This window comes from Narcine bancroftii, chromosome 2 (genome assembly GCF_036971445.1).
Source record: "Narcine bancroftii isolate sNarBan1 chromosome 2, sNarBan1.hap1, whole genome shotgun sequence".
Lineage (NCBI taxonomy): Eukaryota > Metazoa > Chordata > Chondrichthyes > Torpediniformes > Narcinidae > Narcine > Narcine bancroftii.
Genome location: NC_091470.1, coordinates 201,268,431 through 201,284,477, shown reverse-complemented (window position 1 = coordinate 201,284,477; position 16,047 = coordinate 201,268,431). Strand labels below are relative to the sequence as shown.

The window sequence follows — 16,047 nt, the reverse complement described above, 5'->3', positions numbered from 1 at the left end:
CTTATATTACTTAGAAGAAAGATCTCTGGATTTTTTGGTATGTTCCTTTTTGTGATTTTATTTAATACCTGGTTTAGATCTTCCCAAAATTTTTCCACTTTCTCACATGCCCAAATTGCATGTACTGTTGTTCCCGTTTCCTTCTTACAGTGAAAACATCTGTCTGATACTGTTGGGTCCCATTTATTTAACTTTTGGGGCGTGGTGTATAGCCTGTGTAACCAATTATATTGTATCATGCATAACCTCGTGTTTATTATATTTCTCATAGTTCTGGAGCATAGCTTTTCCCATGTTTCATTCTTTATCTTTATGTTTAGATCTTGTTCCCATTTTTATTTAGGTTTACAGCTTGTTTCCTCGCTCTCCTTTTGCAGTTTGATGTACATGTTTGTTATAAATCTTTTAATTATCATTGTGTCTGTAATCACATATTCAAAATTGCTTCCTTCTGGTAACCTCAGTCTGCTTCCCAATTTGTCCTTCAAGTAGGTTTTCAGTTGATGATATGCAAACATTATACTGTGAGTTATACCATATTTGTCCTTCATTTGTTCAAAAGATAATAATTTATTACCCGAAAAGCAATTTTCTATTCTTTTGATCCTTTTCTCTCCCATTCTCTAAAGGAAAGGTTATCTATTGTGAAAGGGATTAATTGATTTTGTGTCAATATTAATTTTGGTAGTTGATAATTTATTTTATTCCTTTCTACGTGAATCTTCTTCCAAATGTTGAGCAGATGGTGCAATACTGGTGAATTCTTATGTTGCACCAACTTTTCTTCCACTTATATAGTATATGTTCAGGTACCTTCTCCCTATTTTATCCAGCTCGAATCTGGTCCAATCTGGTTTTTCCCTTGTTTGATAAAAATCTGATAGGTATCTTAATTGTGCTGCTCTATAATAATTCTTAAAGTTTGGTAGCTGTAAGCCCCCTTGTTTGTAGCATTCTGTTAATTTATCTAATGCTATCCTCGGTTTCCCCCCCTTTCCATAAGAATTTCCCTATTATTTTCTTTAGCTCCTTGAAGAATTTCTCTGTTAGGTGAATTGGTAATGATTGAAATAGGTATTGTATCCTTGGGAAGATGTTCATTTTAATACAGTTTACCCTTCCTATCAGTGTTAGTGGTAAGTTTTTCCAGTGCTCTAAGTCGTCTTGTAATTTTTTCATTAATGGCTGATAATTTAGTTTGTATAGATGTCCGAGATTATTATCTAGTTGTATACCTAGGCATCGAATTGTTTGTGTTTGCCATCTAAATGATGATTCTTTCTTAAATTTGGCATTGCTAAAAGGGAATTTGGCATTGCTTCACTTTTATTTGCGTTGATCTTGTACCCCGATACTTCTCCATATTCCTTCAATTTCTTATGTAGTTCTTTTATTGATATTTCTGGTTTTGTTAAGTATACTATGATGTCATCTGCAAATAAACTGATTTTATACTCCTCCTTTATTTTTATCCCTTTTATTTTATTTTCTGATCTTATCAATTCTGCCAATGGTTCTATTGCTAAAGTGAACAGTGAGGGAGATAGTGGACATCCCTGCCTAGTTGATCTACTTAATTTAAATTGGTTCAATACATATCCATTTACTGGATATGGTCCATTATATAATGCTTTAATCCAATTAATATATTTTTCTGGTAGATTGAACCTCTGTAATACTTTGAATAAATAAATAATTCCATTCTACCCTTTCAAAGGCTTTTTCTGCGTCAAAAGCTACAGCCGCTGTTGGCATCTTATTTCCTTGAACGGCATAAGTTAGATTAATACATTTACAGACATTATCCGCTGTTCATCTTTTCTTAATAAATCCAGTTTGATCTTGTTTTACTATTTTTGGTACACAGTCGGCCAATCTGTTTGCTAATAATTTTTCTATTATCTTATAATCTGAATTAAGTAGAGATATTGGTCTATATGATGCTGGTGTTAGTGGATCCTTCCCCATCTTAGGTATTACTGTAATTATTGCTGAATAATTGTACATGAATCTGGCAAGTTTTGTGTTTCTTCTATCAGGTTCATTACTTCCAGGAGAGGAGGAATTAATAACTCTTTAAATGCTTTATAAAATTGTAATGGGAATCCATCCTCTCCAAGCGTTTTATTGTTCGGCACCTTTTTTTAATATATCCTGTACTTCCTCTATTTCAAATGGTTTTATCAGTTTGTTTTGTTCCTCTTCTTGCAATTTTGGCAGTTCAATTTTAGCTAAAAATTCCTCTATTTTATCAACTTTCCCCTCGTTCTCAGTTGGTATAATTGTTCATAAAATTCCTTAAAGTTTTCATTAATCTCCATTGGATTACATGTAATTTGTTTGTCCTTTTTCCTTGATGCCAATACAGTTCTTTTAGCTTGTTCTGTTTTAAGTTGCCAGGCTAATATTTTGTGTGATTTTTCTCCTAGTTCATAATACTTTTGCTTTATTTTCATTATGTTCTTCTCCATCTTATACGTTTGTAATGTTTCGTATTTTATTTTTTTGTCCGCCAATTCTCTCCTTTTTGTTATATCATTCCTTGTTTCTAGTTCCTTTTCTGTACTTACTATCTCCCTTTCCAACTGTTCTGTTTCCTGATTGTAGTCTTTTTTTCATCTTTCTTATTATCTGCCCTATAATGAAGGCTTTCATTGCATTCCATAATATAAATTTGTCTTTCACTGATTCTGTATTTATTTCAAAGTACATTTTAATTTGGCATTCAATAAAATTCTAAATTCCTGCCTTTTAAGGAGCATGGAGTTTAACCTCCATCTATATGTTCTTGGTGGGATGTCCTCCATTTCTGTTGCTAATAACAGAGGTAAATGATCAGATAGTAATCTAGCTTTATATTCAGTTTTCCTAACTCTCCCTTGAATATGGGCTGACAACAAAACATATTAATCCTTGAGTATGTTTGATGCCTACTCAAATAATTCCTTCTCCCTTGGGAGCTGCCTCCTCCATATATCCATAAGTTTAATTTCCTGCATTGATTTAACCATAAATTTGGCCACTTTATTCTTTTTGCTAGTCTTTTGTCCAGTTTTATCCAACATTGGATCCAAATTAAGGTTAAAATCCCCTCCTATGAATATATTCCCCTGCGTATCTACAATCTTCAAAAAAATATCTTGCATACTTGGACTCGATTTGGATGGAGCACAAAAAAGATTTATTATGATCACCCTAGCTGTAGCAAAAAAAATGTATTATCTCAACCTGGAAATTAGAAGATAGCCTGAAAATACAGCAATGGTACATAGAAATGAATAAATGTATTCCATTGGAAAAAATAACATATAATTTAAGAAATAACATCACAGTATTCGAACAAATTTGGGAACCGTACATGGAACACAACAGAGAAGTCCTACCACAGACCTCCACCACCTAAAATGACAGAAGGAGAAGAATACGAAACGAACTGACCCAGTATGTAAAAGTAGATGACACAAATTTCTTGTTTATTTTCATTGTGTGATGACATTGTTTAACGGGTTTAATGTATCATGTATGTTGAACATTTAGTGGGTGGGGAGGGGGGGTGAAGGAGGGAGGGAAGGGAGGGGGGGAAAGGGGAGAAAATGACACTGTGTATACTCAAGAGGGAAATGTTTGTGTGTATTTTGGTCAGTATGGTTCATAGTGTGAAAAATTTAAAAAAAAAAATATAAATATCTTGCATAAACTTTGATCCTCTTCATTAGGTTCCAAAATTCTGAATATATCTTTATCTTTACATGCCTCTCTGCTGGATCTATTATTTCCTTCTCTATTTTGATTGGTACATTTTTATTAATTAATATAGCTACACCTCTGGCTTTTGAATTATATGATGCTGCCGCTACATTCCCTACCCAGTCTCTCTTTAATTTATTATGTTCCACTTCAGTTAGATGCGTTTCCTGCACAAATGCTAAATCTATTTTTTTCTTTTTTTTTTCAGGAAATTTAATAGCCTTTTTCATTTAATTTGGTTATGTATTCCATTAATATTTATAGTTATATAGTTCAACATGGCCATCTCATATCCTGTTTACATCTCATTTCCGCTTCCTCACCACCACCCTTTTCCCCATTTTCATCTCTCAGTTTTCCCTTTTTGAACTCAATGTATGACAACACATTTAAAACATAAAATACTTCAACAACTCCCACATCTAATATTCCCTTAACCCCAAATGTCCCCCCTTCTCTCTGAGTTGCCCCTTATCCCTTGCCGGGCAACCACAACTCCCCTCTCCATTTGGATTGCGAACCTGCTCGCAGCATCAACTGATTTCACAGTGACTGTTATTCTCTCCCCATCCCAACCCCCTCCAGAAAAGACTTTTTTCTTTACATATATCAAAGTTCACCCTCTTTTTTCCCCCTTACTTCCTTTCTTCCCTTCTCTTTCCCTTCTTCAGTTCTTACATATACATTATTTTTACATCTTTATATGTATTTTATCTTCATTCTTGTTACATCTCTTCATCTCTCCTTCTGTCCTGCAGGCATTCTGCAAATTTTCGTGTTTCCTCCAGATCCAAGAAAAATCTGTTTTGCTCCCCCGGGATAAATATTTTAAGCACAGCTGGATGTCTTTACATAAATTTATAACCTTTTTTCCATAGGATCAATTTTACTGCATTAAACTCCTTCCTTTTCTTTAAGAGTTTGAAACTTATGTCTAGGTAAAAGAAAAATTTTGACCCTTGTATACCAATGGTTTTTTGTCTTCTCTAATTTTATTCCTTGCCCACTCCAGTGTATTTTCTCTTGTCATATATCTCAAAAATTTTACTAAAACGGATCTTGGTTTTTGCTGTGACTGTGGTTTTGGGGCTAATGTTCTGTGAGCCCTTTCTATTTCCATTCCTTCCTGTATTTCTGTCATTCCCAGGACCTTTGGGATCCATTCTTTTATAAATTCTTTCATATCTGTGCCTTCTTCATCTTCCTTTAGGCCCACTATCTTTATGTTGTTTCACCTACTATAATTTTCCATCGTATCAATCTTCTGAGCTAACAACTCTGTGACTCTTTAACTTTTTTGTCAATTTCTTCCAATTTTCTTCTTAAGTCATTCACTTCCATTTCAACAGCTATTTCTCGTTCTTCCACATTTTCTAATCTTTTCCCTATTTCTGTCATGACCAGCTCTATTCTACTCACTTTTTCTTCTGTACTTTTCATTTTTCTTTTCATTTCACGAAATTCTAATGACAACCATTCTTTTAATGCTCTCAATTGTTCTTGAAAAAAAAAATTCTGTATTCTCTCCATCTATTTTACCTTCTATTTCTCTATGCAGATTTTGGTCTTCTCGTTCCTCTTCTTCTGTGTCTGCACCTGTGTTTGTGTCTTCTTCTTCTTTTCTTACTTGTGTCTGTGTCTCTTCTGACTTCTTATTGAGTTGCTTGTCTCACTTTGCTGGGCTTCTTCTTGCTTGGCTTCTTGCTGTTGGTCCTCTTCTTCTGAGCTACTCATCTGTTGGGCCTCCTGCTCCTGTTGCTTTCCTCTTCTTCCAGCTGAGAGCCATGGTGTCGGGCATCCCTCAGGTGGTCGCATTGTGTTTGCCCGCTCCTCAGCTGGGCCCCCCTCCCGTCGGTGTTCTCCTTTTCCTTAGTGAGCGCACTTTTGTTTGGCTCAAAGATCCATTTTTGCAATCGGGAGGTCGCGACTTTGCGGGGTCACCACCAACCTTGGGAAACGGGCTCTCTTCTCCACGGCGGCTCCCTGTTTCTTCATGCAGGTAAGGCCTTCTCCTTTCTCTTCCGGCGTCTTTTCTTCTTTTTTTCTCATTGTTTTTACATTTTCCTTCTTGGGTGCCATTTTCTTTCTTTTATCTACAACTTTATCTTTTATTTGTCATGTTTTGTGTTTCTTGAACTTTGTACTTTCTTCACTTTATTTCTTCTTTTTTGGAGAGGGCTGGTATTCTCCTTCCGGCCACTACTCCATTACATGACTCCTCGGCAAAAAAGGTTGAGAACCCCTGCACCAGTCCCTGGGTTCTCTGTATATCTAGCAGATGTTGTATCTACTCCTTGGTCCATTTGCCATTTTCTTATTCTCAATAAATGAATTTTCCTGTCTCTGGGAGGCTCACATTTGCCCTTGCTATTCTTTTTACATATCTACAAAAGCTCTCCTTGCCAACTGTAGAGGAGGTTCACAAGGATGATTCCAGGAATGAAAGGGTTATCATGTGATGGCTCTTGGCATTAAATTGGAATTTAGGAGAATGAGGAGGAGGAGGATCTCATTGAAACATTTTGAACGTTGAAAGGCGTGGAGAGAATAGATGTAGAAAGGTTGTTTCCCCATGGTGGGTGAGTTTAGGACAAGAGGGCACCACTTCAGGATTGAAAGCGTCCACTTAGAACAGAGATGCGTAGGGACTTCTTCAGCCGTAGGGTTGTAAGTCTGTAGAATTTGTTGCCACAGGCGGTTGTGGAGGCTGGGTCATTGGATGTATTTAAGGCAGAGATTGAAAGATTCATAATTAGCCAGGGCATCAAAGGTTATGGGGAGAAGGCGGGGAGTGGGGCTGATTGGGGAAATGATTGAATGGTGGCAGATTCTATGTGCCGAATATTCTATTTGTGCTACTATGTCTTATCCTGCTTTCCCACCTGTCCCCTCCACACACTGCTGCCCGACTATCCCTCACTTCTGTGTGACTCCTCCATATCCCAGCCCCCACCCAACCCACAGCAGTCTCTCTCTCCCTCTCCTCCCAGCTGTCTTCCTCCTTATTACTCTGCCTCCAATCCTGAGTCACCCATACTCTTGCCCGGTTCAGTGTTGAATTGTACATGGAAACTGACCCATGAAGGAGTTGCTATTTAAAGAGCTCTGGATAGTTGCAAGTAGTTGTTTAAGTAGTGGGTTCATCCTGTCGCTCTTTCCAGAAATGGGCATTATCATTCAATGCACAAAAGCGCTGGAGAAACTCAGCAGGTCCTGCAACGTCTCTCCGAGGCAAGCACCTTTGTCAAGGTGTGAGCAAAAAGCAGGTGTGGGGGATGTGGTGTGTGGTGGAAGACAGGGCAAGGGAAGGAGAGCAGGCCAATAGCCAAGAGGCCATAGGTGGACATGGATAGGATGGCGGGGTAGAAGACTGATCAGGGGAGGGTAAATGCACTGGAGGAAAGAAGTCAGAGGGAGAGAAAGAGAGAAGGAGTGGAGAGCTGGAGGAAAGGAGATAGATGGTCAGGGAACAAGAGAGATGGGAGAAGGGGCCCATGGAAAATAGTCAATGTTGGATGCTGCCCAGACAGAATCCATGTTATCATTCATTATCTTTTTACATAAACATCCGTCCACAAAATTATGTTTGTTTGTTGGACTTTGGTTTCTGGTAATTTAACCGACTACTCTCATGGTACATTCATCCCAAAGCTCTCAGCCATTGAGGGGTTTCTCTCGCCTTCTCTGTGTTTGTTGCAAACCGATTGATCGAGATTGATGGCTGAGATTAGACTATGAAATCAATGTATCAGGAAGGTTGTGAACCAGACACACTGAAATCTTTTTATCTGTGTTCTGATCAGCGTGAGAGCAAAAAAACAACTTGCCACAAACTGTCATTTAATTCATTCAACAACCATTTACATCTGTCTATAGATAGTATTCATTCTGCCTTCTCTCAAAGTAGAAGTGTTATGATTAAAATATGACATGTTTTTACAGTAATTTTACTGTTACTCAATCTCCAGGCATTTCGTGTGAGGAGCGAGTTTCATAGGAAGAATTGGAGCAGTTCTGCAAGCTCCCATCCCCAACAAGTCTCCTTTGCTTAGTTTGGACATTAACATGCACAGGGGGGTAATTTCCGGTGACCTGCATGTCACATGTTGAACGGTGTAGACAGAGTAGATGTAGAAAGGTTGTTTCCCCTGGTGGATGGGTCCAGGACAAGAGGATTGAAGGGCGTCCGACTAGAACAGATGCGGAGGAAGGTCATCAGCCAGAGGGCGGTGAATCTGGAATTTGTTGCCACAGGCAGTTGTGGAGGCCGGGTCATTGGGTGCATTTAAGGCAGAGATTGATGAGTTCTTGATCAGCCAGGACATCAAAGGTTATGGGGAGAAGGCCGTGCACTGGGGCTGAGTGGAAAAATGGATCAGCTCATAATTGAATGGCAGGGCAGACTCAATGGGCTGAATAGCCTATCTCTTATGGCTCCCGGAGCAGTGAGGCTGCAATGCCAATGTGTGCGCCACATTAGAACTACAAGGTGAAATTTGGTGATGACTGAGCTCCACAGCCTTCCCAGTCATGTCTGATTGCTCATACCAATATTAACAGTTGGAGCTGTCAGTCCAACATCAGATCCGACTAAAAGAGACAGGTTTGCTCTCACTCACTGTGATTTCCCCCCCACCCCACACAGAGTCTGTCCTCCCAGAACCCCATCCTAAAAAACATCACAGATTACCTGATTGAGGAGGTGAGTGCGGAGGAAGAAGAGTTACTTGGAAATCCTACTGATACTGTGGATGATGGACCAAAAGAAGGAAACCCAGAGGTCAACATTGAGAGAGACGAGAAGCTCATTAAGGCAAGTTGTGTTTTCTTAGCACAGAAATTAGTCTTAAAACAACGTGGGGTGTCTGGGAAATTCAAATCTTGTAAGGTCAGCGTTAAAACTGATCATGGACAGTTAGAGCACCGCTAGCTCACTGAGCTTTGAAATACAGTGAAACATCGTTAGAACACGATTCGTTAATCTGCGAATCGGTTATAGCGCGGGTGTCTGGAACCTAAACATTGATTTTAGGATGCCAGGCTTAACAGAGGCTAACAGCCACAAACTCAAAAAGGGACTCTTACGATTAATTTACAAGATGTGTATGTTAATATGTGGAGTTTAAAGGTCTTATTATAGGGTTTGAGTCACAGTATTCTGTTTTCCTGCTTCCGATATCATAACGTATATGCATCTGTTCTGCGACTTGGCTGTAACACGGTATGAAATCTTGGACCTCAACTACTGCATTCTAACAAAGTTTTACTGTACTACCATAGCTTAGCAGACTTCATTTACATTCACTGTCAGTTGTGCCTCAATGCAACCCACCATGGAAATGGTGTACTTTTTTAAAAACTTTATTTATTCGTTCAAAAAACAAATAATATATGACATATACAGCAATTAAACATGAGCATTTTTTTAATATATAGAAAAAAGGAAAGAACCCCCCCCCCTTCAGCGAGAGCCAGAAAAAAGAAAGAATATTTTTTTAAAAAGTTAAATATACATATTAAAATCTAATCAATATAAATTGAAATGTAAATATTCAGAGGATGTTAGTGTATGGAAGCTGTTAACAAAAGTGGCATGGACATAACAATGAAATGTCATATTTGTTCCAAATCAAATTTAAGTATGAAAACACCCTGCACTTTGATTGCACGTCATGTATTTTAAAATATGCAAGTGTAGGATGTGTCTTAATGAGTGAAGCTGTGTAATAAAATGATTCTACTCCTGGTGAATGCAGTTCACATGCTGGATCAGTACAGTGGCTGCCTAACATCATTGGGTGGGAGAGCAACAGTATTTAGAGAGTAGTACAACGTTCAGTGTTGAGGAAGCACCTCTGCAGTGAGAGGGGCAGTACTGAGGGAGCCCCCCACTGTGGGAGGGGCAGTACTGGGGGAGCTGCCCACTGTGGGAGGGGCAATACTGAGGGAGACCCGCACTGTATTCTTTTTGTCCCCATCCCCAGATGATAGTGTGGTGTGCACACTATCATGTGCTAATAATCGCAGCCAACATTTAACAGCAGGTTATGATGATCTCATGTTTGCAGAAAATGGGTGCGTGCAATTCACTGACTGGAGTGTTTCGTATGTTATCACTACAGTGACTGTAGACCATGTGGGTGATATTAACTCACATGTTAGCTTTTTATTAGGAGTGCTGCAATGGTAGTAGGCTTGGGACAAGGTTGCTTGGTTCGTTTAAGAGAATTGTGAACAAGGGGGCCTTCATAAAGTTAATTCATTGTGTTAACTATTCATAATTCTCTACTTCCTACACAGGTTCTCGATAAACTGCTGCTTTATCTGCGTATTGTGCATTCCATTGATTACTACAACACGTGTGAATACCCAAATGAGGATGAAATGCCCAACCGGTGTGGGATTGTACACGTTCGTGGACCTCTGCCTCCGAACCGAGTTTCACAACACGAAGGTACCCTTGGAGATAGTCGCTGAGCCATCATACTGATTTGTGTTGTGGTGAAGTGGGGGGATGGTTTATGATGGGAGGATGTTAACTTTCAACAGTGGTCATTAGGTGTGACACTGAATTGAGTGCCCACCACCTGAAGGGCTGTCTATGAAACAGCAATGCACTGTGGTCACAACTTTCAGCGTATTAGGTTTATAAGAACGAAGGTGGGGGGGTGGAATCTCATTGAAACCTATTGAATGCTGAAAGGCTTGGATAGAGTGGATGTGGAGTAGATGTTTCCTATGATGGGGTAGACTGGAACCAGAAGGCACAGTGTACATATATCCAGGTTCCATTCTGACTGACCGGTCACACCTCGAAATAGACGCAAGTTGGAAGTATGCTAGTGTGGCATGTAAATCAAGTCATTTTCAATTCCAAATCAAGTGTCTTCCTCGGCTTCTTGCCAGATCTATCAGCAGGGGATGGGTTGTTTCTCTTACTCGCCATTTTCTTTGGCGAGCTTACGAATGGCAACTGGGAGACGGTCACTATCGTACCCAAGCAGCCATTATTTTATTTCAGTCGTATGTACGATGGTCGTAAGTCGGGGAGAGGCTGTACCAAAATATCCTTTTAGAACAGAGATGAGGAGGAATTTCTTTATGCAGAGGGTGGTGAATTTGTGGAATTCATTGCCACGGAAGGCTGTGGAGTCATTGGGGATATTTAAGGTTAGGTAGATGCATTCTTGATCAGGGGGGGAATCAAGGGGTACAGGAAGAAGGCAGAAGAATTGGGTTAAAGAGGATTGTAAATCAGCCCGGTGGAGTGGTGGAGCAGACTCAATGGGCCAAAGGGCCTAATCTGCTCCTATGTCTTGTGGTTTCCTACACGCAGTACCAAGAATGGATCCAGTTACAAGCCACATTATGTACAACCACAGACGTAGATCCTTCGGCCCACTATATCATTGCCACCCTCAACCTGGATTACTGTTAAATCTGCTCTCATCCAGCCAAGTGGAGAGTATTTTGTCATGCTCCATCCTTGAAGTTCTGGGGTGGGGGGAGTGGTTAACTGCTGCAGGAGTCCTTCCCTCTCACCTGTTCTTGTAGCCTCCTTATGTATCCAGATACCCCAGTTGAGCTGGTAACCCCCAGGATACTGATAATTAAGGATTCTATTTGAATGTCAAGAGGCGATGGTGGATTTTCACTTGTTGGATATCCTCATCATCTGGCACTAGGGCCTCGCAAATATTCCCACCTAATTCTGTCCCTGATCGTGGTAACTAGACATGCTGACAGTTTATCTAAATCTTCAGCCCAATGCTCATGTGTCAAGATGTGAAAGAGCCAACCATGATTTTTGTGCCCCAGTGTCCGAGTGCGCTTTTCTCCTCATGTCCGCTGCCTACCACAAGGGCCAGTTATTAATTTGCCTTGTGCTTTTTGTTTAGTTGTCGAGTGGCAGAAGTTGTTTGAGGAGAAGTTGACCCCTCTGTTCAGTGTGAGGGAAAGTCTCTCCGAGGAAGAGGCAGCAAAGATGGGCAAGAAGGACTCTGAGCAGGAGGTGGAGAAATTTATTGTTGCAAACACGCAGGAGCTTGCCAAGGACAAGTGGCTGTGTCCTCTGAGTGGAAAGAAGTTCAAGGTGAGTGAAGGTCCTTGAGTCTGCTTTAGGCCGGTGTATTGGTGCTAACCAGGATCTCCAACTTTCCCTTCTGTCATTCCTTTGTACTCCGTTGGCAACTAATCGACTGCATCCTCGGTGTTGGCCTGCAGTTTGGGATCCTGGAGTTTTGGCTTGCTTTATGGACGGCACAGTTAGTGCAACGCTGTTACAGTGCCAGCAACCGGCGTTTGAATCTGGCGCTGTCTGTAAAGAGTTTGTACGTTCTACCCGTGTCTGCGTGGGTTTCCTCCGGGTGCTCCATTTCTTCCCACCAATTGGGTGGCACGGGATAGTGGGCTGGAAGGGCCTGATACTGTGCTATATATCTAAATTTAATGATATAAAATTTAAATTATCTGAAGCATTGGTTGAGCTCAGCTTGGAGCATTACCTAAGAGCGCCATGATTTAGTTCTGCATCCAGTGGAAGGAAAGACCGCAGCACATTTCACGTGCACAGTATGGCCCTGAATGTCAAGCAGCAAAGGAATCTCGATGAGCTGCAAGTCCCCTCCATGCCGATATTTGAACAACAAAAGTTGGCTTTATCTCACAGTTAAAAAAAAAAGTGAACTTTTTTGGAGAAGGAAGAGTGGGCAGTCTTCCCCAGTGGAAGGGAGAGCAGGCGGTTTCACCTTTTGGGAGGGAGGGTGGAAATAATCCCTCTTAATAGAGATAGAAAGTCATTCCATTTGCAGTCATTTTATCCTGTGCTCGGTTTCTCTGCTGGAATGAAAGATCTCAGAGAAGGGTTCTATAGAGTTCTAGAGATTAGGGATCAGGAATGAGAAGTGTCAGTTACTACCTTTAAGCACATGAGCTGCTTTGGAGCCACTGGAGAAAATACACCATTTTTGTTGTCGAACAGGAAAGTCTGGATGCTGTGATTGCAGTGCAATATACAAAAGTGCTGGAGAAACAACTCAGCAGGTCACACAGCATCACCACGTTCACTATCTTTGTTTTTTTATTTTGCATCGTGTTTAACAATCTGAACTTTGTGTGCAGGGGCCAGAGTTTGTGCGTAAACACATCTTCAACAAGCACAGCGAAAAGATTGAAGAGGTTAAAAAGGAAGTTTCCTTCTTCAATCACTTCCTCATGGATGCAAAACGACCTGCTCTGCCAGAGATCAAACCCAATCAGCCGCCTGCACCAGGGGCCCAGGCAATGGGTGAGTTTATTATCAGTCACTTTCCTATTTCAGTGTCAGACATCCAGGATAGGAAGATCATGTGTTACAAATGGAGAAAACCACCATCCACACTAAGTAAAAACACAAAGCTGGAGAAACTCACCACGTCGAACAGTGTACTTTATATAGCAAATATAAAGATACATAACCAACGTTTCAGGCTTGAGCCCTTCATCAAAGTATGAACAAAATGTAGGCAGATGCCCAAACAAATTGGTGGGGGGAAGGGCATGGTCATAAATCTTGAGATTACACATGGGGAACAGTGAGGGAGAATCCCACAGAACTCCATTCGGAAAGCAAAGGAGAGCCTCTTCAGTTGTCGGGCCCCCCTGGGGCAGGAAAAATGCGCTCACACAACCCAGAGAGCATGAAAAAGCTCATGCACTCTCGTGTCAAACTGAGAGCAGATTCAGAATCTCCCTCTGCACTGTCCTGTCAAACACTTCTCAGGCTCTCAATGCAGAACAAGTGTCATGGTGTCTGTACTTCCTCGGAACACCAGCTAGAGTATTTTAATGAGTAGTAGAGAATGTTGATCTCTGAAACTTGGATGTGTTCTTAAGATAACGTTGAACCTTTCTGTTTCTTCCTTGGTGTTAAGTTGGTGATAAACTAAAGGCCTGCTGCACATTTAATGAGAGGGCAAGCGAGCACTGCTTTACTAAGTAATTACTTAGTGGTTGACTCGAGCCTTTAGGATAAACACAGGGGAGTTTAGCCGGTGGAGGGCCTGGTCTCTCCTACCAATCATGAAATTCAGGAATTACTTTTAATGAGCAAACTTTTAATGTTCTTTCACATTTGAATTATGAGATAATAAATAGAGATGAGCTACTGCATGGCCATAGAAAGTACAGCCTGTGCCATGGGGGAACACCAGGATACCTCATGTATTCCACACCAGCCATTCTCGACAATTTTTCAGCTATGCCCCCTTCGGGACTGCTCAAGATTAATGGGCCCCCTTCCCGATGAAGCAGTCAAGACCATGAGATATGGGAGCAGAGGTGAGCCATTCCACCATGAGCTGATCCATTCTCCTGCTCAGCCCCACTGCCCGGCCTTCTCCCCATAACCTATTCAGACCTAGCAATCTCTTCTGTGTACCCAACGACCTAGTCTCTTAAGCCAGCCGTGGTAGCAAATTCCAGAGGTTCTCCACTCTGGCTTAAGAAATTCCTCTGCATTCAATCCTGAAGATGTGCCCTCTTGTCCTTGACTCCTCTACCAGGGGAAACAACTTTGCCGCATCTACTCTGTCCAGGCTTTTCAACATTTAAAATGCTTTCTATGAGGTCTCCCCTCATTCTTCTGAACTCCAAAGAGTCCAGTTAAAGAGCCATCAAATGTTCCTCATGTGCTAATCCCTTCATTTCAGGAATCATCCTTGTAAGTCTCTGAACCTCCTCCCATGCCAACACATCCTCCCTTAAATAAGGAGCCCAAAACTGTTCCCCATACTCTGAACATCCTCACAAGAAAGCTTAGTATTACACCCTGCTCTTGTGTCCTATTCCTCACGTGAATACCAGCGTTGCATTCACCTTCTTCACCATTGACTCACCTGGATGTTAACCTTTAGGGTAACCTACACAAGGACTTCTGTCCCTTTGCACCTCTGAATTTTGAACGATCTCCCCATCCAAATAATAGTCTGCCCTTTTATTCCTTTGACCAAAGTGCGTGACCGAAAACTTTCCAAGGTGGAATTTCATTCACCACTTCTTTGCCCATTCTCCTAATCGATCTAATTCTCTCTGCACCCTCTCCGTTGTCTCCTTACCACGTGCCCCTCCACCTATCTTTGTATCATCTGCAAAGTTCCCCACAAAGCTAATTATTCTGCAGATCATTAACATGCAACATAACTCCTGCGGAACACCACTGGTAACGGGCAGTCGACCAGAATAGGATCCCTTTATTCTTGCTCTCTCTTTACCTGTCAGTCAGCCAATGCTCTATCCATGTAAGTATCTTTCCTCTAACTCCATGGGCTCTCGTGAAGCAGCCTCACTCATGTGCAGCACCTTTTCAAGCCCAAATATACAACATCCACTGCATGTCCGGCTTGTGGTTTCCTAAAAAATTGCAGTCAGTTTGTCAGGCAGGATTTTCCCTTAAGGAAACCCTGCTAACTTTGGCCTATCTTGTCATCTGTAAACTCATCCTTGAAATCGACTCTTAACAACTTCCCTATCATTGATGTTAGGCCAACAGATCAATAATTTCTTTTAAATTTTAATTTTTTTAAAAACTTAGACATACAGCACGGTAACAGGCCATTTCAGCTCGCGAGTGTGTGCCACCCAATTAACCTACACCCCCAGGTATGTTTTGAACGGTGGGAGGAAACTGGAGCCCCCCGGGGAAAACCCATGCAAACACGGGGAGAACATACAAATTCCTTACGGACAGCTTGGGATTTGAATCTGTGTCCTGATCACTGGTGTTGTAAAGGCATTGCGCTAACCTCTACTCCATCAAGGTCGCTGCCTCCCTCCATTTTTAAATAGCAGAGACCTTTGCAATTTTCCATTCCTCTGGAACCATGCCAGAATCTATTGATTCTTGGAAGGTTGTTGCTAGTGTCTCCACAATCTCTATAACTACTTCTTTCAGAGCCTGAGGATGCATTCCATCTAGTCCGGGAAACCTATCTACCCTTAAACCAGTGGTTCTCAAATCTTTTTCTTTCCACTCACATACCACTTTAAGTAATCCCTATACCACCGGTGCTCTATGATTGATAAGGGATTGCTTATAGTGGTATTTGAGTGGGAAGGGAAGGTTGAGAATCTCACTGCTCTTGAGCCCATTGTTACTGAAATATTTTGCTTGAGAAAAATTGTCATTGGCCCATTTCCTTTGGAGTTCTGAAATCATGCACGTAACGAGTCATTTAGGTACGATTAAAACAGTGTTTTTCAAACTTTTTCTTTCTACCCACATCCCACCTTAAGCAATCCCTTACTAGTCACAGAGCACCCACT

The 16,047-nt window shown here is 41.1% G+C and overlaps 1 protein-coding gene across 5 annotated transcripts in view; it reads left to right on the top strand.

Moving 5' to 3' along the window:
- srrt (serrate RNA effector molecule homolog (Arabidopsis)) overlaps nucleotides 1-16,047 on the top strand; it is a 113,006-nt gene that overhangs the window by 70,972 nt on the left and 25,987 nt on the right. For all 5 annotated transcript variants that reach the window (XM_069920110.1, XM_069920108.1, XM_069920109.1 and 2 more), the window contains 4 exons: nucleotides 8,393-8,560; nucleotides 10,048-10,201; nucleotides 11,646-11,839; nucleotides 12,868-13,033. In XM_069920110.1, coding sequence (XP_069776211.1) covers nucleotides 8,393-8,560; nucleotides 10,048-10,201; nucleotides 11,646-11,839; nucleotides 12,868-13,033 — 682 coding nt within the window. The remainder of the gene's footprint in view (nucleotides 1-8,392; nucleotides 8,561-10,047; nucleotides 10,202-11,645; nucleotides 11,840-12,867; nucleotides 13,034-16,047) is intronic.